Source organism: Falco cherrug, chromosome 2 (assembly GCF_023634085.1).
Source record: "Falco cherrug isolate bFalChe1 chromosome 2, bFalChe1.pri, whole genome shotgun sequence".
Lineage (NCBI taxonomy): Eukaryota > Metazoa > Chordata > Aves > Falconiformes > Falconidae > Falco > Falco cherrug.
In genome coordinates, this window is record NC_073698.1 from 18,383,822 (window position 1) to 18,408,162 (window position 24,341).

The 24,341-nt window shown below is 36.7% G+C and overlaps 1 protein-coding gene across 6 annotated transcripts in view; it reads left to right on the forward strand.

Moving 5' to 3' along the window:
* ATM (ATM serine/threonine kinase) overlaps positions 1-24,341 on the forward strand; it is an 80,087-nt gene that overhangs the window by 26,620 nt on the left and 29,126 nt on the right. For all 6 annotated transcript variants that reach the window (XM_055702143.1, XM_055702144.1, XM_055702145.1 and 3 more), the window contains 17 exons: positions 1,227-1,347; positions 2,600-2,776; positions 3,531-3,700; positions 4,007-4,253; positions 4,849-4,967; positions 6,277-6,403; positions 7,619-7,818; positions 9,746-9,920; positions 11,841-12,005; positions 12,277-12,409; positions 14,429-14,524; positions 15,925-16,096; positions 16,512-16,653; positions 17,288-17,464; positions 17,852-18,026; positions 23,023-23,110; positions 23,459-23,614. In XM_055702143.1, coding sequence (XP_055558118.1) covers positions 1,227-1,347; positions 2,600-2,776; positions 3,531-3,700; positions 4,007-4,253; positions 4,849-4,967; positions 6,277-6,403; positions 7,619-7,818; positions 9,746-9,920; positions 11,841-12,005; positions 12,277-12,409; positions 14,429-14,524; positions 15,925-16,096; positions 16,512-16,653; positions 17,288-17,464; positions 17,852-18,026; positions 23,023-23,110; positions 23,459-23,614 — 2,640 coding nt within the window. The remainder of the gene's footprint in view (positions 1-1,226; positions 1,348-2,599; positions 2,777-3,530; positions 3,701-4,006; positions 4,254-4,848; positions 4,968-6,276; positions 6,404-7,618; positions 7,819-9,745; positions 9,921-11,840; positions 12,006-12,276; positions 12,410-14,428; positions 14,525-15,924; positions 16,097-16,511; positions 16,654-17,287; positions 17,465-17,851; positions 18,027-23,022; positions 23,111-23,458; positions 23,615-24,341) is intronic.

The window sequence follows — 24,341 nt, forward strand, 5'->3', positions numbered from 1 at the left end:
TGAAGCTAACGGGTTCAAAATTCTGATAAAATAGGGTTTGCTTTTTCATAGAACATTCAGTTATCTTGAGTGTTACCCTACTATCTTCAACTGTCTGGATGTTTTCAGGGGTTCAAGAAGCAACAAATTCGTGGAAGAGGAAATCATTGAAGGATACTAAGTACAGTCACCACTTCTAACTCATGATCTGCCTAGGTCACCAGTAGTCAATTGTTAGATTCAAAGAATTATTATGAATACAAGGCAAGCATATGGTGATCTTAGGTGTCTGCTAATAGTCACTTAGAAGTAGCTAGAGTAACATTTGGTCCAATCCACTGTGGTGCTCCCATTTTTATTACAAAGAGCAAAGTGGGTTGGGCCTTTATCTACAAAAAATACATTCTTTGAGAAACTCTTTTTACATATAATTTGTTCAAGAAATGTATTCCCAAAATGATTTCCAGATATAATTATGCAAATAGTGATATTTTTAGGACAACAACAAAGACTGAGAATCTCATTAAAATTAAGATGCTTATGGCACTAGAATATTTCCATCCTTCACCCTTTATAGGACATGGTATATCTTCCCTATATCATGGTGGATGGTAAGAATGGCTTTTTGTCCGTTCTTCTGGATTCATTTTAGCGATTGATTTGGGTCGTCATGTTGTAACACTTTTCTTAGCAAGTAAGATTCGTCCTGATGGGGTTAGGTAGCAAATTTTGATAAGGTGTGTAGTCCAGTTGTAACTATTGATAGGTTGTAACAGGGGCTGAGTAGTTAAAAGTTGCATCCCATAATTTTGGTAAAATTACAAATACAAATATTAGGGTGATAATGTAACCTCACAGTGGTATTGTCTGCAAGTGTAAAATCACAAAGGGTTCTCATACAGACACATCCATTCCCAGCATATATAAGCACAATTTCAGGGGTTTCATCAGAGTGTATTTCAAAATGAGAGAGATTTTGTTCAGTGTCAAGACAAATGTCTTTGGCCTTAATGGTATTACTTTCACAAATAAACGCTTGTTGTTCCCATACAACAGATGCATTAACATCAACAGTTTTGGGGGGGTGACATGAACTACCACAAGAGGAAAGAAAGACTGCTGTACAAGAAAATTAAGAAGAAAATAATGACATTCAGAAAAACCAGAATCTTATTTGATATGCACAATATGCAGTAATTCTGTACCTTAAATGTTATGCTAATAATTATCGTTCTTTTTTTTTGAAGTTTGTTTCAAGATGTGAAACAGAGAGATTCTTCTGGAATGTCAGAACCTCTTCCCTTGAAGCTCCAGCAAAAGGCTTTTGAGAATGTGTATCTCAGAGTTCAGGAAGGAATGAGAAATCTGGTACCAACATCTAGTCATTGTTTTTCCTAGTTTTCATCTTATGACTAAGATGTCTTTTAAAATGATCGTGTTTAGTTTTCAGAGAACATTAATTCTTCTGGGCTTCTGATAATATGCGGTGATGAAACAAGGTGATAGTCAGAAACATCCTTACACATCCAGTTACTGTTTTGTCCACATTAGAAGTTTGTAAACTTTTTCACTGTAGTTCCAGACCACTCTTCTATATCATACTTGTTGTTGTGGGTTTCCATACTGTGATACCTAAGAATCAAAGAAAAATGGAGCCTCAGTATTCTAGACAACATATAAATAGTGAATAAGAGGCAATGTAATTTCAGATTATGTGTTTATTTAAATTTCAGCAAGATCAGGTTTCCAGTGGTATTAGAGCAGTGGTTTTCACAAAACCAAAATTTGCTTAAAAAATAACTATTCAGAAGAAACTTAAAGTGAAGGAAAAGTTTTACTTCAGTGCAGTGACTGGAAATGCAATGATGTATATTGCCATGGAACTTCTTTAACTTAATTTTTCTGTCGGTGTCTTTCACTTTTCCTCCTTCCTTGCTACCACATGAAGTCATCTACATCATCTACATTTTCCACTTTTTTTCTGTCATGCTGTCATCTGTCGGCATGTCATCTATTTTCTCTCTGTTCCCTCTCCCTGCAGTCTTGTGGCTTGGGTTTGCTGCTGAGGCCTCATCTCTGTCATCTTACTGCATCTCTCTGTACTGTCACCTCCAGCTCTTTGTTGTCTTGTCTCATTTCTCTGTTGCCTTGGCTTCCTGTTCTGTCACCGCAGCCTGATGTTGTCTGTTAGCTTCTGACCTTTCATTGCAGTTTCTTGCTACTTTTATCCAAGATTCATCACTTGTCAATGCCATGCTTTAATAGGGGAAGAACTGCATTTGAATTGCATGACAGTTCTTTCCTATATGCGTCAGGGAGGAGCAAAAAGCAGGCTTGTCAATGCTTCCATCATTTCTCTGTTAAGTGCATTGCCTTTTTTTAAACTGCTGATACTATAACATGAACCTGTGGTGTATGAGGTATTGCTGTGTGTGCTGGCATGCTGAGGCAGTAAGGAGTGAGCAGACAGCTGGAAGAAGTAATTTTTAAGCAACCAAAGCAAAATTTTCAGCAGTATTTATGACAATGCCCTTAATTTTAATTATTTATGCTCATTTATTAGTTAGCAGATTGCTTTAACAGAATATTTGTATGAGGAGTTCATTATTTCTTACTGAAGGTCAACGGTGATGCAAGTCCTGAAGATCTTTTGGACAGACAGTGTAATGGAAAAGCAGTTCTGCTGACGCTTATAACCATGGTTCTGTGTTGCAGTCCCATCTGTGAAAAGCAAGCTTTGTTTGCCATTTGCCAGTCTGTGAAAGAGAATGGCTTAGAACCTCACCTTGTGAAAAAGGCAAGTATAAAATTCCATTTTATATTTAGGTTATAAATTAGAATTAGGTTAAAATTGGAACAGTACAAAAGGCTTTTGTCATTATTGAAATTTGTTAAATTTTGTAAAAGTGTGACTAATGTGGCACTTCGATACCTGAATGAATTTGTATTTATATTTAACAACTTCCCTAGAAATGACATCATAAAAGGCAGTTTTAATGGTAAAGCTTGTATGTTAAAAGCACAGATTTGAAATACAAATAAATTTTTGACATTAAAGATTGCAGATCTCAATTAAAAAACCCTTTCTACTCAGTGGAAATAATAAGAGTTTTCCAATGTGGAAAATATGTAAACTAAGTAGTGGAGGATGGTATGTATCTTGTAGACTTTTATGTTGAAGTTCACAAGGGTGTACTGCAATAATTGCTGTTAATACTGCAGCCTTGAATGCCAGTCATTTTTTTAGTGTGCAAGTTCTTTCCTTTTTATCTGTTCTGATTGTTGCCTCTTGTTTTTACACAGTCTCCACCCAGCAAAATGTGTATTGGCTGTCCTTTCTTTGCTTACCCCTCATATGGGGTAGTTTTAGTTCCTTGATTGCAGTCTTTCGAGATAATGGCAATTAAAAAATTGCTTATGCTAAATAGGAGCTGAGTTATATGAATATTGTTTAAAAGGCTGAGGGGTGGGGACATGGAGGTGTAGTACTGTCACTTTGCCATAGTATCATGTAATCTGCATGCTATTTCTACATCTTATTTCATGTACAGGTTTTGAAAAAAGTGTCTGATGTTTTTGGCTATAAAAGTATAGAAGATTTCATGACATCACATTTAGACTATTTGGTGATGGAGTGGCTGAAAATAAAGGACAGTGGATATAGCCTGTCTGCTTTTCCTTATGTTCTTTTGAACTATACTAGCCTTGAGGAATTCTATGGGTAAGTTTGCTGTATGAAAGCAATTTATTTAGGTTTATTTACAATTACGACACAGGTTTTCAAATTTCTAAATGTAGTTATGCATCAGGATTTTGTTGTAAGATAATATATTGACAGCTTGTAAAAATGTGTTCCAGGTATCTTGTCTGTTACATTTATGATGGTGAGATGTTTTTGTATACAGTAGCTAAAAAATAATTGCAAGTTTAGTTAAACAGTAGAGGAGTGATATTTGGTATATTATGCTTGAGATTTTTTAAAAAATCCAATTCAAGGACATTCTGGAAATGTATTTACTATGTGTAGGTCTTGTTACAAAGTTTTGGTTCCACACCTGGTGATAAGAAGTCAATTTGAAGATGTGAAATCACTTGCCAACAAGATTGAAAAAGACTGGAGGCAGGTTCTAGCAGACTGTTTTCCAAAGATACTTGTGAATATCCTCCCATATTTTGCCTATCAAAGCCATGGAAAGGGTGAAGTAGCAGAGCAAAGAGATGTGGCTTCTGAAGTCTACGACATGCTTAAGGATGAAAACTGCTTAGGAAAACAGGTATCGGTTTTAAATCTGTAAATTGAGTTCTATGGCATTTAACAGACCTGGAAGAAACTTTTATATACTCTGTAAAAATGTAAATAGTTTAAGTTTATAGATACAAAATAATTATTTTAATAAAGCCAAACAAGCTAAATTTTTATCCCAAGGTTTTCAGGTATTCAATAGAAACTTTCAGGCAGACAGTTGACTTGAACTATAGCTTTTTTCAGAATGTAATAAAAAATTTTTTTACCATTCAATATACAGCCTGAGTTCCCTGTCATATGTCTAAGTCAGTCATGTTTTCCTCAGTGTTTTGTTAATGCTTTATGAGGAGCCATCTTCTCCAAAAGGCAGTCTGTATTCAGAACTAGTAGTAAAATTAAACAATTTTTTTTCCTAGGTATTGAGGAAAGTAGATTGTTCTACTGTGACTGCCATAGATAAAACTTAACCAGGCTTAATGTCTGAATGAATTGTATGTCACGGATAACTGAACAAAGAGAGAATCCAGACAGGAAGAAATGGGTTTTCTCATAAGGAAAAGAAATGCTGAATTACTTATGTAAAATATTTTTTTCTTATTAAAACACTATTTCTCTTCTTCTAGCAAATTGACAATCTATCTCATAATAACTTACCAGAGATTGTGGTTGAACTGTTGATGACCTTACATGAACCATCTGATACCATGGTAGAAGAAGAAGCTCATCTAAATAAATATATAAGGTACGTATTTGTAGATATTCTTAATGTTGAGTGCGTTTGTGTAACATTGTGCATTAAAACATACTCCTCAGGCATAAGAAGAGGTGGCCTTGAAATTGAAAATCCAAGGATTTTATTGTCATTAGTAATGATGTATCATAGGCGTGCTTTCTCAGTTATTCCCCAGTATCAGTAAGGAGAACCTCTGTAACGCTTCAGTGAATGAAAGAATGAATGGGTGGGCAAGAGCATGTCTTTGTGTGTTGGTGAGCTGTACTATGGCAATGCCAATTGGAATTAGTTCACATTTGGATGGACTGAGTAAAATTGGTCAGGTTTTAATGTCTAAATTAAAGTGATTGTTTTAAAGATCTTTAAATATTTAGAAGTCATTGAGAAGTGAATTGCACCGTTTCTTAGCAGTTCTTGTAGTGGCAGCTCCTGCCTTTGGTAAGGGGATTGCTTAAGCAATGCCAAATAAACAAATTCCTAACTAATAGAAATATTCTAGCCCCATAAATATCTTAATTTTTATGAGATTTTCAGTCTTTGTTGTTGTCCTAAAAAAAATACTCTTTGCATAATTAGATCTGGAAATAATTCTTCCAGATTTTTGTGCTTAGACGCGGACTATTTGGAAAAACATTACACTTTCCAAAGTTATTGAAGAAGGTATTTTTATTGTAGAAATACAAAGTTGAAAGAAACCAAAGCATTTTTATGAAAATCTGCCAAAAGTTAAATGGCTGAGGATTTCAGAACTTGAAAGAAATTTGTTTCAGCAAGTTTATTAACAAACTGTGGTGTCTGCTTGTAATGAAGGCTTTTCTTTCTAAGAAAGGAATGGTAAGAATAAGAGTGATGAAACTTAGATTTTGCTGTTTTATTACTATCGTGATACATTTCTTTTCTTTTTGAGGTCACAGAAAAGTTGGCTACCCTTTTTTTATAATCGGAAGAGTCATGATTACTTTTTTCTCAACCAAGTTTTCCCCACAATTACAAAATGCAGAAGCTTTACCCATGGCTTGCAATTAGGTTTTCCTGTGTGTTAGTTGAGACAAACGTGTGTGTTTTTAGCAATATGGCCTTTCAAAAAATAATAAAAGAATGTTACGAAAGTACAACTTAGAGAACTGCCATAGAGGGACAACAGACAGTTAAAAGTAAGATTAACGTCATGCCACTGGATGATTTTGCTCCTTCTTACTTACTGAAAGGAGAAGAGATTTCCTAGGAGTTATGTGTTTATTCAGTGAGATTAATTTTAGTTAATAGAGGGGGTTTGATTTTGGGAGGAAAAAACCCAATCTCTTTTTTATTCATTTAGAGAACTGGATCCTGCTCCTAATCCTCCTTATTTTCCTTCTTATGTGATTAAGGCAACGTTGGACTATATTAGCAACTGTCATAAAAGCAAATTAAAAAGTATTGTAGCAGTTCTTTCTAAAAGCCCTGTAAGTATGTAATGATGATTTTATTTTTTTGTAGACTATAATATTTACATTTCTATTAGGGGTACGTTTTGGTTTAATTGGACATTTTTGTCATGTATATATGAGGAAAAAATACAACCTTAGAAACCTTTCTGTTCTTTTGTTTGCCTGCTGAAATTAAAGAAGTCCTAAGTTCAGGGACACAGTAACCTTGCAAAAATTACATGTTTGAACTATTACATGCAAATAACATGTATGAAATAAGATAAGTAGAAAGGATTATTTTAAAGGTTGGGGGAATTTGTATGTACCAGACAGAATTTAGATGCAATTTATTTCTTCGGCATATGTCTAAAGAACATTCTGAAATAATCACTTTTGGACAATTTTATCTAAATACTCTCTACAGTTAAGATACCAAAGTTTCCTTCCCTTACTGACAGTGTGGAATTTTATATTCTGTGATACTTTTAGACATTTTGTTTTCAGTTGTTAAAGGCAAATAAGAAAGCATATAAAAATATGCAGCCCTTGCAATAAATCATAAACATATTGCTATCTTGTAGCATTGTTTCTTAGAAACTTACCTTTTCAAAGGTTATGCTACTTTATTGCATATATTGTCAACAACTTACTTTGCCTATCCATAAACAATTGAAAAATAAGAGAAAAACTTTCTTCTGGATGATGTTTGTCTAAATCTTTTGAGTGTAAAAGTTAATATTGCCAGCCTGTGGAGTAAATTCCTTAAAATGTAATACAACCTGCCTAGAACTTTAAGATAGTTACTTTTTTTTTTTGAAGTTTACAGTTCTAACAGTTACAATCTGTATTGATACATTATATTAAATAATGCCTTTTGTATGTATGAACATTGTGTTTGAAAGGATATAGCTTGAAGCGCTGATATTTTAATGGCTTTTATTTGATGTTTCTCCTGTTGGTGAAAACTGCCACAAATGTTTGCTTTCCTGAAAAATGTATGTAACCTTTCTCATGTGGGTGGGAAAAAAAAAAGAAAATTAGGAGGTATGTGGCTTGTAATCCTGCTTGGAGAATTGGTTTCTATGTAGGTCTTTTGTTTGTTTAGAGTAGTAAAAATAATAAAGGGGTTTTTTTGTCTATGTCCTTTGAAAACAAAAATATATGTCTATCACTTAAGTTTTTTCTTGATATAAAGTATATCTGTATTGGCATTATAAATTTTGGGTTTACTCATAGTTTATTCATTTTTAGGATTCATTCCAGAAAATCCTTCTAGCCCTTTGTAAGCGTGCATCAGGTACAAACAACATTTACAAGAAACACAGAGTTCTTATAATTTATCACTTGTTTGTTGGTCTGTTACTTAAAGAGATAAAAGATGGTTTAGGAGGAGCATGGGCTTTTGTCCTCCGAGATGTGATTTACACCCTGATTCACCACATCAATAGAAGGTAAAGATGGCAATTATCTCTTCATCTTTCTGTCTGTGCTTCCTTGTTCTTGTAACCTTACATTTCAGTATCACTAGATGTTAATTCATTTGTAGAAAGAATTGAAATTTGCTGAAGGAAAAAAATAAATAGCCTTTCTTTGATAATTTCAGAATTTAAATTTAGAACGCTGACTGAAATATGGAATGTTTTGAGCTGTCCCTTGTGTTTAAATGTGTTCTTGTATTCTGCTATACTGCAGAATTTTCTCTATATAATAGGCTATCAAATTGTAGAAATAAGAAATTTTGGGAGATTTTGATGCCAGAAAGGGTGTTTAGGAATTTAAGGATATGAGAGAAAAATTGAAATTGTGGAGTTAAGTGCAAATTAAGTACATGTCTAATAAAATGTGTTTATTGTGTTAATAGAGAGTATTAATGTTCACATTCTCAACAATAAGGGGCTTAGAAAAATGAGTGAGAATCCGTACATGTCATCTTAGCTGTCTTCCGTTTGAAAATCTGGTACTTCATCGGGCTTAGGATTTAAATAGAGATTCTTGTCTTTCAATCAAGTTTAGAGATACATTCTTACCTGAGGTTTAGCTTTGGGTTTCCAAGACAGTTATTCACCTAAATGTCACTGAGTTTACATGCAAGTTGACAGCTTTCCTTGTTGAAAGTATTTAATACCCTGAAATATCGGAGAGGTGTGGATTCTATGGTAAATACTGTTACTATGAGACTTATTATTGTGATCAACACCGAATGGGGGCAGGGGCAGCTGATGCACTGGAGAGCGATATTGCCATTCAGAGGGACCTCATCTAGTTGTAGGCGTGAGACAAACGGGTACCTTGTGAAGATGAACAAATCCTGAGTCTTTCACTTTGGCTGGAATAACCCCATGCATGAGTACAGGCTTGGGAGCTGACTGGCTAGAAAGTAGCTTTGTAGAGGAGGACCCAGGAGTTTTGGAGGACAGCTGGGTGAGTCAGTAGTGTGCATTTCATCACTGAAGGCTGACTCTACTGAAGTGTGCTGGCAAGAATGTAGCCAGCAAGTTGAGGGAAGCAGTCATTCCCCTCCAAGCTGCAGTAAGACCACTGTGTCCAGTGTGGGGCCGCTCCAGACAGGACATGAGAGATAATGACAAACTGGAATGGTTTGAGTGGAAGACCCCCAAGGGGTAAGAGGAGTTGATCTGTTTTCTGTTCTCCAGTTTCTGGAGGGGCAGATAGCTTGTTGAGACAGTAGAGCAAGATTGTTCCTAGAAGTCCACAGTGAAAGGACAAGAGGTAGCACCTGCCAAGTTGCAACATGGGAAATTCTGGTGAGACATAAAGGAGAATAGTTTTGCAGTGAGAGTAGTCAAATACTGGAGCAGGTTGCTCAGGGAGGCTATTGATTCTCCATCCAAGGAATGTGTCATAATTCAGCTCTAGAAAACCCTGATAATCTGATCTGACTTTGAAGCTGACCTTGCTGCAGGCAGGAAGTTGGACTAGATAATCCTTAGGTGTCCTTTGTAACCTGAATCTTTTTTATTATTATTTAAGGCTGTGTGTGAGAGAGGAGCATTCAGAGAGCGTGTTTTCCATGGATGTTGAGAGCATGTTCTGTTTCCATCAACATTGTTCTGTCAAATAATAATCTAAAAGCCTTTTTGGATTGGGTTTGGATTTTTTTTCCATTTTGGAATATATTTTTCTTTAAGTTTTTTACTCAGTTTTTTAAAGTTATGTATGTGTTTTAGTTTTCCTGTCTCCTGAGCTAAATCCTTCAAGCTGATTGAGTCGATAAATTTTAAAGTTTAGAATCAGTTCCTTCAATGAAGTTTATTTCTGTTTCCCCTTTTCCTCTGTTTCCTGTTGTATAATAGGTTAATACTTGAGACAATGACAATTTGTATTTCTTTAATTTCACTTTTTTGTTTCCTGTGACAGACCTGTTGTTATCAGAGATATATCTATGCGCAGCTTTTCACTCTGTTGTGATCTTCTTCATCATGTTTGCCACACAGCAGTTACGTGTTGCAATGATGCTCTAGAGAGCCACCTTCATGTTATTGTAGGAACTCTAATACCTCTTGCCATGGACCAATCTGAGATTCAGGAACAAGTAGGTGGTTTTGAGTTGCTGCTTATTCTTTACCCGTTAGCTTTTTAGTTCATGTTCACTGTCATTAAAGCTAAATTTGTACTTGTGTTCAGTTTTAATTCCTTTTTTCTATGCTTTGTAGATTTATATAAAAATACATTATTTGGGATGTAACACTGTATCTTTACTTTTTTTTTAAATTAAAGCGTCTTTACTTTTGATACTTCTGTTTTGACAAATATGTCATTCTGTATTCAATTCTTACGGCTTTGATCAGTGATTTAGATGTATTTGTATCATAATTGCTGAGATTACTGTATCATTTACTTTGTAATTGTCTATTTACATTGTCTATAAAAAAAATCAGATTTCTTAAAGAGATTTAATGCTGTTGTAATGTCATTTACCTCTGCTTTGAATTTGTGCACCTTCTTTAGCCAAATCTGAAAGAGGTTTAAAGTGTTCAGGGTAAGTTTCAGAAAAATCATTGCCTTAGTAGAGTAGAAACACCAAATCAGTGGTACCACTAAGGAAAAAGACAGAGAAAACATAGGCATTGTTAAACTGCTGGTAATGGCAAGCTAATTGGTACAAGCACATCAAGTAGCCGAGCAGTTACCTACAAAGCTCTGTGGGTGATTTCACAGGAAATATGATGAAGACCTTTGGAAGAGGAAGGTATCTAGAGGACAAAGAGGAAATAACGTACAAAGAACAGATTTTGGTAGTTCAGCTATTTGTTTAAGAAATTATCTTAAAAAATAAATGCAGCCCATAGGCCTTAAAAGGTAAACAAAGCGCTTTGTTGCGTGACAAGCCTTGTTTTTCTTCTGGTGATTAATGTGTGCATTCTGCTGGGGGTGGAAATAAGATTCAGAGTCTTGCAATTAGTAGCTGAAAGTGGGAAGATTATGCCTGTTACACTGCAGTCCTTATCGTTGCCTCCTGGCTTAATCTGATCCCATGGTACCATATGCACCTTTGTGGTTGCAGTGTAGACCTACATTGTTCTCCTCTTGTACTTCCAGTTCAGCTGGAGGACTATGCTGATGCAGCTGAAAATAACCTGGCATTTGTTTTTCCCAGTTTAATGATCATGATCCTGTTTATAGTGTGTCTGTACAAACAATTGTACATGCACAACTGCAAAGGCAACATGTCAGGGTATCCCTGGGCAAAAATTCCTCTATACTGGAACTAATACCAAATATGAAACCTTCTCATATACTCATGCAAGGAGGTCCTTCCTCTAGTGATCACTGTTCAGTTTCTTCTCATATCTTTCTTCTAGCATTGAGTGAGGCTAGTTAGTAATTTTTAGGTCAATACAAGTGTTTAAATAAAAACCTCATCATTTAGGTTGTAGACTCCTCAAAACTGACTGGATTGAATATCCAATTGCATTGATTTGTAAGTAAAGTATAAAAGCAGTGTTTTTACAAAGAAGGTATGGAGGCCTTTCAGCAAGCATTTATTCAAGTAGATCTGTTGTAAAACAAATTCTGCCAGAGTTCAGTGATTTAGGCAGCAAATTATCGTATTGAGGCATTTGTCTAGGTTTCAAATTACTAGCACTTTAGTTAATAAGAACAATAAAGTCCTAATAACATCAGAAGGACTGCTTGAGTGCAGTTTGTTTCTTAATCATTGCCAATATTGTAATAATTGTATTGGCCAGTATTTGAAATCAGCTTCATCACAAGACAGAATAAAACTGCAGGCTGTGATAATAAAAGTTTTGGTGTCTGTTTGGGAGGGAGAGTAACAGAAGAGCCTCACCATTTTAGAATATATCTGTGATTTCCCCAAGCCTCTAAATATTTTATAGTTTTTATAATTTTATCTTATAATTTTCTAATAGATTTGTCAGTTTAATGGAACTTGGAGAAACACAAACTTTATATTCTCTGTCTTCATTTTTAATTTATGTTTTATGTTCAGGTCCTAGGCTTGTTGAAGTATCTGGTGATAGATAATAAGAATAATCAAAGTCTGTACCAAGCAATCAAATGCTTAGATCCTTTTCCTGAATATCCTGCTTTTAAAGATTTGCGAGCAACTCAACAGAAAATAAAATATGGTAAAGGACCATATTCTCTTTTGGAGGTAATTACATTTTAAAACTTAACTCGTGTCATAGTTTTTGTAATGCATACTTTCAAAAGAAAAACAGTTTTCTAGCTATAGAAACAGTTGAGGATTTAAATTAGACATGTGGATTCCTTTTATTGCCAGTTTCAGACACTGAGATATTTGTAGGTCTCCTTTCTTATTTTGCATCTATTAATACCACGTTGTGGACGGCTGAAAGCCACTTCTTTACTTGAAGCCTTTATTTGTATGCTGTACCTGATTAATACAAAATGTTGTTTTGCAGGAAATTACTCACTTTCTCTCAGTTGGTGTTTGTGATTCACTACCCTTAACACGACTTGAAGGACTGTATGATTTACGCAAACAGTTGGGACAATATAAAGATCAGATGAAGGATCTCCTGAAAAATTTCCAAGGTACTGACATCTGATTATGTATTTTATTTCTTTTGTATTGGTTTTAGGTGTGTAGCAATGTAACCCTATTCTAATTTGACACTGAATGTTTATTTTGTGTCTCAGATTCTATATGTTTAAGAATGTAACCTTATTATAATTTCACATGCAGAGTAGGATTGCATTTATTATTCATGCAGAATCCGAAGTATCTTTAGCAGAGTGTATTATAAATATTGTATGAGGTGTTTCATGGCAGAGGTGGTAAATTGCCTTTCCAGCTTTTTGCATGGGGTCCTTATGATTGTGAATGACCAGGATAATGTGTAATATGAGTGTATTGCTTTATGGCTGCTTAATGAGTTTTCTTGTATATGAATGTCCCTACTCATGTAAACGTATGAAGCCAGATTTTATTAAAGGCATAGTATGTAGAAAGTGAAGCTCAAAGAAGTTTTAAAATGGAAAATGGTAGGATTTAGTTCAGTTGAACCTTGCCACATCCCAGCATTGTGTTTCAGCCCTCTGTCCAGACCCCGTTCCTTCCTGTTTTGGTTTTCAGATGCTTGTGCCAGACCATTTCACTTTTCTCCTCTACATCAAGTCTTCATCAGCTTGTGTGCGTGACGGGAAGATAAAAAGAGTTGATGTAGTTCATTGTAAATAAGTGCAAAGTAAAATTTGGGGAAGAACAGTAGTCTGTTATAAGGCTGTGGTGTAAGTGCATCATGTCGCCACATCTTGAATATAATTTACAATTTTAGTCTCAAAATTCTACTTGAAAAGAGAGTTAGTATGGACCAACTTTCATCAGAGGAGAGCCTTGTGAGCTTAGAAAAGAGGCTGAACTGGTGAATGGTATGATGAAACTGAGTAGGGAGTACTTAGCACTTCTGTACAGTAGAAGAACAGCTTAAATTATCTGGCAGCAGTTATACAAGAAAAACCAAGTATTTTTTTCCAACAAAATACATACAGCAGAGAACTTACGGGCAGTTGTTGTGGAGATAGAAGTGTAATGGACCTTAAAAGGAGTTAGGCATATCTCGTAGAGATTATTAGGTGTGAGGATCTGCTCAGAAATCCCCAATCTGCTGACTGGCAAAACCTGAGAAGAAATACTCTTGTTCTGTTGGAGGTGTGCTAGCAGGCTTGATGGGCCTCTTGCCTTATACTAGAAGTCTGTTAAGCACTTACAAATAAGTTATTGTTACTATTTTAGGTGTTAAAAAGAAGTACAGTAAAAACCCAGTTATTGATAAAGACTATAAAACTGTGTGCTGAAAGATAAAATTTAAGAAATAAGTACAGCTGTTCGGCCACATTTGTATTCATTTTTATGAAAATGTCAACAAGCATAAATCCTGATTCCAGGTTTCCATTCCAATCAACAGGGCAGCAGGATATTTTTAAAGAAAATACTGTTTTACTTTTTTTGTATTACACAAATTATCATGTTTTTTCCTAGACCTTGTTCCTGGAAACAGTAAAACCATTTTGTTTGGAATGTTCATTTTAAAAAAAGACCTTAGGCAGGCAGCAAAAAAACATCTTGAGAGTTTATAATTGGGAAAAGTTAATTAGGCAATTGAAAGCTAGTAAAATTGTGTGAAATTCCTGGCAGAAAACCTTATTTTGGGATATTCCTTGGATTCTGATTTAGAACAGAATGATGGTATTAGCTTAAGTGCTGTCAGTGGAGTCACATAGTATGGCTTCACATTTTCAGATAATGTTCTTACACTAACTTATGCTATTAATTAGCATTTCTACATCAAAACACTGAAAATAATAGCATTTGTGTAACTAATTTGGGGAATTCTTTGGCTTAATCAAAGGCATAGAAATTTTTTCAATACATGACAAATAAGAAAAATGAATAATTTTTTGGTACTGTTTAATACCAGCTTGCTTCAGCATTAATAATGCCTGTTGACATTTGTAGATAAAAGATACTAAAGCAGTGTTTTCTTCTAATGTGTTCACATTACAAATACACAATAACATTTTGGGTGTTTTTTTTTAATTTCTGAATGATAGAAAAGCCGGAAGATTCTGTAGTAGTGAAACTGGTGGTGAGCTTATTGCAGCTGTCCAAGATGTCAGTTAACCATACAGGTGAAAAAGCAGTGCTGGGTAAGTTAATTAGTCCCACAGGCATCCTAGGGCTGTCATTGCAAACCCCAGGTTGAAACTGTGGCCGTTCTCAATGTTACTTCTCACTGCTATTTTGCATGTGCTGTCAGAGGTAGCCATCAGGAATGTTAAAATGGGTGATATGTCTTCTTTTCAGACACTGTATTTTACAGCTTTGACTGATAACTTAAATTGTCATCGGTTTAGACCCTGGTCTCTTCTATATTCAATAAAGAGTCGTCTGCTGTTATATGGGTCACTTTATTAACTTGAAAAATAATAAGAAAAATCGAAGAGAACTTACCTGACAGTTTTAAAGGCATGTCTTAGTGGAAATTAAAATAGTTGTTCTCCACCTTAAAGCCTCTTCTATATTGTTAAAATTATTCTCACCATTTACGTTGAGCACCTGATGAATGTTTGATCCAAAGCTAAAATCCAAATCCCCTCTTCCCCAAATGGGGATGAAGTTTACTGAAATTACATGTCTAAACTAGACAGAAACACAATCAATGAGAATATTTGCCTTAATATATTTTTTTGTCTAAAAGACTAATAACTGATAATTACAAATGCTGAGCAATTGAAGCTCACGTTGACTTCAGTATGATATGTTCTTCAGTATCTCTGCAAGCTGTAAGTTTCAGCCTTTTCTGCATTATGTTTCCTTAGATGATTTGTTAAATTTAGTTCAAAACACAACCTGTGTATCTTCAGTCTGTTCTTTATTTGCTCTGGTGGTTAAAACAATGTTGTAGAAAATGGAAACATTTTCAAGACATGTGCAGAGTATGATGGAAAGAGGAGGGAAGCAGGTTTTGTTTTCTTTCTGATGAACATTAACATGAACATTTAAAAAACCCTTTTTAAAAACTATCTTCAAGGTCAGTTTTGTTTTGGTTTTTCTTGTATGTAGTCATGTGCTTTTTATAAAATTTTGTCTGGAAAGCAAATGTGGAACACTGACATAATTTTATGTAAAATGTAGATTAATTTTTACGGAGTTTACTGTTTGTGTTCACAGCCTACTGTTTGTATTTATCATACCCTTAGGGTATGAAAATCAGTGTCTCAGTGGTAGTGATTTTGACCTTTTGCACTTATCTGTTTCTGACACAAGCAAAAATAAAATCCATATCTGATTTAAACTGCAAAATCCAGAGCCATAGGCACTCCTAGAAAATTGAGTTAGAAAGCGTATCACTAATGAGTCTTAAGCTGCAGAGCTTGTTTACATGTAATTTTAATCATAAAGTTCCTCAAGTAATATTTTTATAAATGTTTCAGCTTTTTACCCATAGTAATCTCAGTTCTAGAAGTAGTTTATATTAGTTGCAGCTTTTTTAGGGTGAGACCTTGTTTTAGTGTGAGTAAGACTATAAAATTACGTGCATTTGCAGAGGCTGTTGGAAGCTGCTTGGGAGAAATAGGTCCCATGGATTTCTCCACCATAGCTCTTCAGCGTGCTGAACATGCACTGGATTCTAAAGCAGTGGACTTACTTGAAGATAGAAAACTTCAGTGGGTCTTCATAATGTTATCTCAAATAAATATTGCTTTAACAGATAATTGGTGAGTATACTTACTTAATTTCTTTTGTTCAAAGCTTAATAGGATCCATTAAGTTGTATGTTGTTCAAATCACCTCAGAGCCACACTCTGAAAGTGTTACTAACACCGGTTAATGTCCAGCCATGTACTTGTTCAAGGCTCAGATGACTTACCCAGTCAAGCTTAGATGTTTCCCAGAAATTGTCTAGTTGGAGTTGAGCCAGAGGGTCTCTTCTGTGCTATAGAGGAGCAAATACTGAGGCTTTGCTTTGTAACAAAATATTCAATGGCATATCCTGGTCCAAAATTTTCTGATTTGATGCACATGTTGTTAGACTGTGGAATTTTTTTTTTGGTATGTTTATAAAGGTGATTTTGAAAATAAAGTATCTGAATTAAATGAGTAATAATGATGTTGTATATATTATTCTTTCAGTATTGATGTTAGAGCTGCAGCTGTCTCCTGTTTGAAAAACATATTAGCCACCAAGTCTGGCAGTGAATTTTGGGAAGTTTATAAAAATAAAGCTGATCCCATGTTAATCTATTTACAGCCGTTCAGAATGTCTAGGAAAAAGGTACTTCTTCTGATATATCTAATTTGTATGGCTTATGGGGTAGAGAAAACATAAAAATACATATTAAAAAAAAAGTAAATGTGAAAATATTTTTGAGATTGGCTTTGATGAATGCAGAATTTGGACTTTTCAGCATTCTGATTGCAAATGTGATTGCTTTCATACATCTGTTTCTTCTTTCCTTTCCAGCATTTATAGCTTCTTCAAATCAGAAATGACATTAGAAATCTGTGTACTTAACGTTATTAGACAGGGCCTTTTTGATTACATACTCAGTAAATTAATACATTCATCCTCGGGATTCCAGTATCATTTCATGCAAAAAAATAGTGGAAAATAGGTCAGAAAAGAAAGGTGCATAATCAACCATAGATCAGATATATCCTAATTGTCAAACTTTTGATTTGTAACCTAAACGTGATGTCTAATGTGGCCTTGTTAATGTTATCAGTAAAATTTTTTTTAATACTTTCAGGTTTCCTTGGAAAAAGTTACATTTCCATGAACAAAATTGATATTGTCAATCAATTAAAGCACAGTTAATATTTAATATGTTTTAATCTGCGCATATTGCAGTATGTTTTTTTAACTGTAGAATTTATTTATATTTGCAATATGTGTATTTTCCTTCCAGTTTTTTGTAGTACCTGCTAAAGATACGGAGGCTCCTTTAGACACTTTGGATGACACAAACCTGTGGATTCCTCTGGGCGAAAGTCATGAGACCTGGATCAAGCGCCTAACTAGTTCAATACTGGACAGTGGTGGTGTGCAAAATGAAGTTCTCCAGTTAATGAAGCCGCTATGTGAGGTGAGCTAAATTATATGTATGTATATATATGTATGCACGCTGTGATGCACAGAAATTTGATTACTTGCCTTGGTAGCAAATAGTCATTTCTGCTGTTAGGTTACTACTTCTTCTTAACAGTAATTCAGATCCTTTGTAGTCAGATACTGCAGATACCCATAAAATAAACTCTTGAAATACAAGATTTGAGAGATAATTGTAAACATAGATGAACTTTATATGACTACGTTAACTGAACACCAGCATAGCCCTGTTGAGTGGTTTACTTTTTCCATGCTACATGTTCTTTCTCAAGCATTACTTTGAGTAGTTGTCAGTTTGGTTATAGTGTGAGAAAGAAAAACATGTGGTTTTCTTAAGCAGCTGCTATGCATGATTGTTTTCTAGGTGAAAACAAACTTGTGTCAAACTTTGCTTCCATATCTGATTCATGATATGCTTCTTCATGGCTCGGATGACTCCTGGAGAAATCTTCTGTCAGTTCATATCCAGAAGTTTTTTACAGCCTGTTGCAGATTTGCCTCATCTAGTAGATCTACTACACTTGCAAATTCTGATTCAGGTAACGTTACATATTTTTATTTCAACTGAAAAGTTGTAGAAAAAATGATCTTGTGACATCAAACATGTGACACACACTTGTAGGCAGACAGAATTTTAGAAACTTCTGTCCAATTGTTTGATCTTTTTCAGTGGATATACCAGTAATTTTGAAGGTGTTCATTGGCAGTGTCCAAGTAGTTTCTTCTGTATAGCTTCTTTCCTTATTCACAACTGAATATGTTTATTACTTCCTGAATTTAGATGTGATCCAATGTTGTGTACTGCAAGACCGACTCATGGGCTGTTTCTTAAGATGACGGATAGCAGTTAAATTCCTCTCTTACTCAAACATGAGCAATTAAAGGCAGTTTCCTGGATTTCCCCCTTGGAAAAAAGCCTTGGCCCTTCTGCCTAATGTTGGTAATGGTCTCCCTATACATTCAAAAGACAAAGAAGGAAGGAAAGGAGGAAGGAAGGAAGACGTAGGAAGATGTCTTCCCTGTAGGTTGGCTCTCTGAGGAGAAAAGGCAAAAAGTGTAATTATTAATAGTTCCAACTAAATGGCTCCCAAAGTACACAGGTGACAACAATGCAGAGTACACATACCAGATTAGTTTCATGACCAGCGATTCTATCATATCATAAGCCAGTATTATAAAATACAACACAATGATAACCTTAGCCTAGGCCCACAAGGATGATAAACACCACAGCAGGGAACACATACTGCAAGTAAGGTCTTAGATAATGCAACCGTGATATCATGTGCAGCAACTCTGAGAGCAGATAAATTAACGTTGTGACCAGTGACTATTAAATATAATACATGCTGATAACAAATTCGTTTTAACGTGCTCTGGTCAGATCTGTCATCAAAACCCTTTGAACCCCACACTGGGTGCCAAAACAAGATTGTCATGGTTTAATTCCAGCCAACAACTAAGTGCCACACAGTTGCTCATTCTCTCTCCGCTGCCCTGTTGGGATAGTGAGGAGAATTGGGAAGAGGTAAAACCTGTAGGCTGAGATAAGAACAGTTTAATAATTGGAATAAAAATAATAAATAATAATAACAACAACAATAATAATTGTAATGAGGAGAGGGAGAGAGAGGAATAAAACCCAAGGGAAAAAACCCAAGTGATGCACAATGCAATTGCTCACCATGCACTGCCCAATGCCCAGCTAGTCCCCAGGGAGCAATCTGCAGCTCCCGGCCAACTTCCCCCAGCATATATACTCAGCATGACATTCTGTGGTATGGAATACCTTTTTGGCTAGTTCATGTCAGCTGTCCTGCTATGCTCCTTCCCAGCTTCTTGTGTACCGCCTCACTGGCAGAGCTTGGGAGACTTGAAAAGCCCTTGACTTAGAGTAAGCACTACTTAGCAGCAACTAAACCATCAGTGTGTTACCGATGTTATTCTCATATTAAATCCAAACCACAGCACTGTACAGCTACTAAGAAGAAAATTAGCTCCATCCCAGCCAAACCCAGGACATTTCTCCAAGTAATAGAGGAGCCAATGAGGAGAGGTGCTCTGCTGGACCTTGTTCTCATCACCAAGGCAAGGCTTGTGGGGAATGTGAAGCTCAAGGGCAGCCTTGGCTGTAGTGACCATGAAACGGTGCAGTTCAAGATCCTTAGGGCAGCAAGAAGGATGTACAGCAAGCTCACTACCCTTGGCTTCAGGAGAGCACACTTTGGCCTCTTCAGGGACCTGCTTGGTACAGTACCATGGGATAAAGCCCTGGAGGGAAGAAGGGCCTAAGAAACCTTCAATGAGGATCACCTCCTCCAAGCTCAGGAGCAATCCGTCCCAACAAAGAGCAGGTCAGGCAAAAACACCAGGAGGCCTGCATGGATGAACAAGATGCTCCTGGAGAAACTCACACAGAAAGCCTACAGAGGGTGGAAGCAAGGACAGGTAGCCTAGGAGGAATACAGAGAAATTCTCCAAGCAGCCAGGGATCAGGTAAGGAAAGCTAAATCTCTGGTAGAATTAAATCTGGCCAGGGATGTCAAGAGCAAGAAGAAAAGCTTCTATAGGTGCACTGGTGATAAAAGGAAGATTAGGGAAAACATGGGCCTTCTCTGGAAGGAAATGAGAGACCTGGTTACCTGGGATATGGAGAAGGCTGAGGTACTCAATGACTTTTTTGCCTCAGTCTTCGCTGGCAAGTGCTCCAGCCACACAGACTAAGTTGCAGGAGGCAAAGGCAGGGACTGGGAGAATGGAGAATGACCCACCATAGGAGAAGATCAGGTCTGAGACCATCTAAGGAACCTGAAGGTGTGCAAGTCTGTGACATCTGATGAGATGCATATCTGTGGGTCCTGAGGTAACTGGCAGATGAAGGTTCTAAGCCACTATCCATTGTATTTGAGAAGTCCTGGCAGTCTGGTGAAGTTCCCGCTGACTGGAAAAGGGGAAACGTAACCCCAATTTAAAAAAAGGCAGAAAAGTATGGCTGGCCTGTAGTTCCTGGGTCTGTCTTACCTCTTTGCTTGGCAAGGTCGTGGAGCAGATCCTCCTGGAAACTATGCTAAGGCGTGTTGAAAATACGGAGGTGATTGGTGACAGCCAGCATGGCTTCACTAAGGGCAAATTGTGCTTGACAAGTTTGATGGCCTTCTATGATGGTGTTGTGTTGTTGGATAAGGGAAGAGCAACTGACATCATCTACCTGGACTTGTGCAAAGCATTTGGCACCGTCCCACATGACATTGTGGTCCCAAAACTGAAAAGACATGGATTTGATGGATGGACCACTTGGTGGGTAAGGAATTGGCTGGATGGTCAAACTCAAAGAGTTGAGGTCAATGGCTCAATGTCCAAGTGGAGACTGGTGATGAGCGGCATTCCTCAGGGGTGAGTGTTGGGACTGGTGTTGTTTAACATCTTTGTTGGGGACATGGACAGTGGGATTGAGTGCACCCTCAGCAAGTTTGCTGACAACACCAAGCTCTGTGGTGTAGTTGGCAACATGGTTGGAAGGGGTGGCATCCAGAGGGACCTTAACAGGCTTGAGAGGTGGGCCTGTGTGAACCTCATGAAGTTCAAAAAGACGGAAGTGCAAGGTCCTTCATGTGGGTTGGGGCAATCCCAAGCACAAATACAGGCTGGGCAGAAAATGGATTGAGAGCAGCCCTGAGGGGGAGGAGTTGGGGGTGGTTGTTGACAAGAATCTCAACATGACTTGGCAGTGTGCACTTACAGCCCAGAAAGCCAACTGTATCCTGGGCTGTATCAAAAGAAGCATGGCCAACAGGTCAAGAGAGGTGGTTCTGCCCCTCTACTCTGCTCTCCTGAGACCCCACCCGGAGTGCTGCATCCAGCTCTGGGGCTCCCAACTTAAAAAAAGACATGGGACCTGTTGGAGCAGGTCCAGAGAAGAGCCACGAAGATGATCAGAGGGCAGGAGCACCTCTCCTATAAAGACAGGCTGAGAGAGTTGGGGTTGTCCAGCCTGGAGAAGAGGAGGCTCCAGGGAGACCTTACAGCAGCCTGCCAGTACCTAAAGGCACCTACAGGAAAGCTGGAGAGGGACTTTTTACAAGGGCATGTAGTGATAGGACAAGGGGGAATGGCTTTAAACAGAAAGAAGGTAGATTTAGATTAGACATTAGGCAGAAGTTCTTCCCTGTGAGGGCGGTGAGGCACTGGCACAGGCTGCCCAGAGCAGCTGTGGCTGCCCCATCCCTGGCAGTGCTCAGGGCCAGGCTGGATGGGGCTTTGGGCAGCCTGGTCTAGCGGGAGGTGTCCCTGCCCATGGCAGAGGGGTTGGGACTAGATGATATTGAAGATCCCTTCCAACCCAAACCATTCTATGATTCTATGAACAGCATGCTGACAGTTTATGATTCCAATTATAGTCATTTGGTCTGTTGTTCAACAAGTTGCAAAGAATAACTTTTTTCTTCCAGTTTTCTTGGCCAGTGCCTTTTCTTTCCTGTGATTCGTCAGTATTTTCTGGTACTAAAATATTATTCTTTCAGAAATTTTCAGTTATGCATCTTACCAAATTATGAATGAGGAGGTGGCAATGTCTTTGGGGCATTGACTGTAGAGTGCTAACAGAATGGACCCTGCCTTTGAGACACTGTATCTGCATTTGCAAGTAGTGCAGAGCATGGGGGTGGATCTGGAGAGTAAAACGTCATGGTGCGTTAGGAACTGAGAGTCAGGTGTTCCCACTGTGTGTCTTTTGAAAGTTAAGCACGTGGGAGATGTCTTATAAAGAAGGAGCTGGTGTTCCTCCTGTAAAGTCTTTGGTAGAAGTGGAAATTAAGCAAGCATTATTCATTTCTGTTTGTTGAAACACACAAAATGCCAATATACTTCTTTTTTAAGTGGCTTTTGCTTTAGGGGGAATTTATGGTTCTGCATCTTACTGTAGTGTAGTAGTAATCGAACCTTTGCTTATGCTATCCTTGTGTCTTGCTTCTTGTAATTTATAAAGTAAAAATGTCCAAAAAATGGAAAAAATTATTAACCCAATTACCTGAATACAGCCTGTAGCTATCTGATTTTTTTTTTTTAATCCAGAAACAAGGCATGGAAATATAAATCCTTTAAAAGTATGTGTCTGTGTGGGTGATAAGTGTTTTTTCTGTAAGCATATGCACTCTATAAAATCTACAATAAAGGTACTAATGAGTATTTCTGTGGCTTTGGAATAACTTTATATGACTCAAGCCTAAGGGAAGAGGTCTGTTGTGGAGCTTTGTGCAACAATATTGGATCATCTCTGAATTCTGTAAGAAGAAATAAAATCCATAAATTATTGCTGCAAAGAAAATTTGATAAAGAAAATTGTGATATAAACTACTGTAATGTCACTAACATCATAGAAGGGGAAGAAATACATTTTGTGACAACTTAATTTTGGAAATGCTGTCCAAGGAAGTTTTTAGTTATTTTATTGAGTACAAAATACACCTTTTTATTTTGTAAATGGATGTGTTATGGTAAAAGTTCATTATATTCTTTCTTTTGAAATACGTATCCCAGAGCAAGAAGCCCATAATTTTAGAAGTCTGGATAAAGTATCTCGACGAGCCATGCTTGCTGTTGTTGATTACTTAAGAAGACAAAAGAGGTGAATTACAGCTTTCCAAAATGTTGCTTTTGTTTAATTATGAATGTTCTAAGATCTGTTGATGCTCTAGGTTAAGGAAGAAGGATGTGGTAGAGAACATGTCAGTTTAACAATGAAGTAGTAGTGACCTTGCATTTGTTACAGAAGTGATACAGGTAGCTTTAAAGTGTTCTATCTATGCTGAAGGAGTTTTCTAAAAATTTGTTGATTAAACTATTTGTGGTATTGGTTTGAGGGGGACTAAGATAAATTTAGCCTTTGGAAAGCTTTATTGTTAGATTGGATTTATTTTGTTTAATGTTAGAGGGAAGGCCTGTTACAGCAATAATAAAATTCTTATTTAATCAGATCTGTTTCAGGTACGGTTTTTGATGACAGCTTCTGGCTAGATCTGAATTATCTTGAGGTTGCTATAGCAGCACAGTCTTGTGCTGCTCACTTCACAGCCTTGCTCTATGCAGAAATCTACGCAGACAAGATAAATATAGACAAGCAGCAAGAAAGGTACAAGGCTTGAGGAAAGCAGTTTCTTGACATTTTGGGTAAAATGGATCATGTTTTGGGTGTCCCAGTAGTGTTTTGTTACGTGAAAAATCAAGGAAACCTTAAAAGAATTCTTTAGGTGTGTGTATTTACCTGGAAAATATTTCCACCAGTCCTTGAATGTGATCCCAACTTTGCTAATTTGCTAACTGTGACACACTCAAAATAGTGTTGTTTTGACTTCTAACCAGGTTTTCTTAGTAGTGTGTGTTCTGGAGAAACTTCACTAAAGCTAATGCTTCTGGATATTAAACCATAGTGAATCTCCCTTTATAAACTGAACACTTTTCAGATTCTATTTCTCATAATTAATAGTGTGCTAGTGGCTAAATTACAGGCAGAAGTGAATCAAGGGAAGAAAGAAACCAGAGTCATGACCAGAATTGTATGGGTAGAGCTGAACGATCCTTGCAGAAGGAGTTTTCTTCTATAATTGGTACTTAAGCTTGTCTTCTGGTCTAGCAAGATCAAAACATGTAACTAATTTACTAGCTTCATTTTGGCAACAGGTAACTTTAAGGCAGTGAATGTATAGCAAAAGTATGGTTGTAAGCATATATACTATGTAGTTGCTTTTATTCTTTCCCAGAAGAGAGCATTGACCAAAGCAATTTGATTTAATGAAAGATTAGAAATAGACAAGGTGGTTTGTTTTTTTTTCCTCTGAAAAACCACCTTGATGTTGAAA